Source organism: Drosophila rhopaloa, unplaced genomic scaffold, assembly GCF_018152115.1.
Source record: "Drosophila rhopaloa isolate 14029-0021.01 unplaced genomic scaffold, ASM1815211v1 contig_2, whole genome shotgun sequence".
NCBI lineage: Eukaryota > Metazoa > Arthropoda > Insecta > Diptera > Drosophilidae > Drosophila > Drosophila rhopaloa.
Genome location: NW_025335083.1, coordinates 4074964 through 4077002, shown reverse-complemented (window position 1 = coordinate 4077002; position 2039 = coordinate 4074964). Strand labels below are relative to the sequence as shown.

General features: G+C 35.0%; 2 protein-coding genes across 2 annotated transcripts; both read right to left on the bottom strand.

Annotated features, from left to right (window-relative positions):
* LOC108048312 lies at positions 1-457 on the bottom strand. The gene has a single exon (XM_017128864.2). It carries the CDS (start codon positions 428-430, stop codon positions 140-142), a length of 291 nt encoding a protein of 96 aa, XP_016984353.1. The 5' UTR covers positions 431-457; the 3' UTR covers positions 1-139.
* An 837-nt stretch (positions 458-1294) lies between these two features.
* On the bottom strand, positions 1295-1722 carry LOC108048314. Its single transcript, XM_017128866.2, has one exon. The coding sequence runs from the start codon at positions 1709-1711 to the stop codon at positions 1427-1429; it is 285 nt and encodes a 94-aa protein (XP_016984355.1). The 5' UTR covers positions 1712-1722; the 3' UTR covers positions 1295-1426.
* Positions 1723-2039: the final 317 nt, after the last annotated feature.

Genomic DNA, 2039 nt, shown 5'->3' with positions numbered 1-2039 from the left:
TATTTTTATTTTATTTATTTAGATTGAGTTATCAATTAAAATTTTTTTATTTTTTCATGAATATTAATTGTTTGTGCCTTGATTAGTTTTGTACAATGTTTGAGTATTTCAAAATCACATCCATGTTTGAGTCGAAAACTTAACCAAAGTTAATTATTTGGGATGCGCGAGCGTCCTCATCTGAATCTCTAAATCTATCAGTATCGAAACCAGAGTTTCTCTCGTCATCGTTTCCCCAATTGTTTCTATTATTGTCACTGTTGTCCAACTTCTCCAGTCGCTTCAGTAGCTTATCGACATCAGAATTGTGAACACTATCGCTCCAGCCAAAGTCACCTGGTCCTATATTTATATTCTGGAATACATCGGATGCAGCGATCGCGGAATAGATTAATCCACAGAGCAGCAAAAGCCGGATAGTGGTTTTCATTTTCTTTCGACTAGCTCTAGCTGCAGTTGACTGAATGTCAGTCGGCATCCGAGCTTCGCTTTTATAGCCATCGCTTGGGTTATCAGCAGTTCTCAATGATTGGTATTTAATATACAGGAATTACATATTGATTAAGGTGAGTGCGGGAAATTCCAACTCACGTTTACAGTACATGGTGTCTGTTTACCACAATCAAAATTGATATTAAAGGTGAGGTTCTGGTTCAAAGTATATTAGTATATTGTTCGGATGCTGAACAATATTGATCTTGCTTATGGTTCTTGGGGGAATTTGTATATGCGAATGAATTTTAATTGTCATGCTGGCACATTGATTTTGTCTTACTTTATGTCAATTTGGTTGACATATCTTTGGATGTAAGATATTACAAATGTTCCTTACTTTTCTTAAAACTGTTTGGTTGAATGGAAATGCAGTTAACGCGGAGGGACGCATTTTTGACCTGTTTGATGTAAACATAGTGTATTGCAATAAAAGATTTCGTCTTTAATTATATATTTTAAAGCGTCATGGATCGGGTCATTTGCGATCATATTCGTTGTTTTAAAGAAATTTACAAAAAAAAACTAGGACAAAAGCGAAAACATTATACATAATTTTATTAAATTTGACATCGGTAAAAATTAATTAACGCACAAATTTTAACTGATGCTTCTTGGAATGAAACGAGTATAAATTAAAAATAATTGCGCTTAGGTCAACTGCTAAAACTAAGGGTTTACCTTTAACTTTCACAGTCTATCCTCCAAGTAATATATTTAGAAAAAATTAAATTTTTAGAATATACAAAATTTTTGATTTTTGCTTTTTCGTTTCCTTCTGTTTCTTTCTATTACAAAAAGCTTAGGCTGATTAAAAAAGGTACTCTTTATTGTAATTTTAAGTATTAGTTTATTTACAAACAATAGGAAGGGATAAATTAATATTTCAGACAGTTATTAAATTATTAAATAATATTAATAATTCACAATTAAGTTACAGGCTTGGTAACAAATCGATCGAATTTAAAGTCGTCTCATCGTAATCACCATCGTAGTAGTCAGTTGAATTTTCAGCTGTGTCGTACTCCTGCCATCGTCTGACCAGATCGTCCATTGCGTTCATGAATTCTTCGGCGCTCTTGTACCCACTGCCAGATTCCTCCAGGATATCATAGCTAGACTCCTCTGGAAATACAGGAGTGTCGTGCGGATGGGCAGCAATTAGCACCGCACAAAAGATTCCAAGTAGGAGCAGTAATGGAATAATGTGGCTCTTCATGCTGTTCAATAATCTGCTGGCAACTGCATTTCTAGTTACAATTTCTTTCGTTTTTATACGGCTTGGGTATAGATAGATAGATGCTAGTTCAGTTGAATTCTGGAAAATCCAGTCTGGGCAAAGCCCAAGTTGCATGTTGCTTGGATTTCCTCATTCAGATTTATGCGTTGGGCAGCGCAATATTCCACGCTCAAACTGAGTCATCACAGGCCAAGTTGAAACAAGCATAGCGCATACGACCCGTAGTCACTTGCAGTTCTACAGTCAAGCCAATGGGTTTATGATTAATTCTTAATTATCAATATATCCATAGTGTGGGTAGTAATTG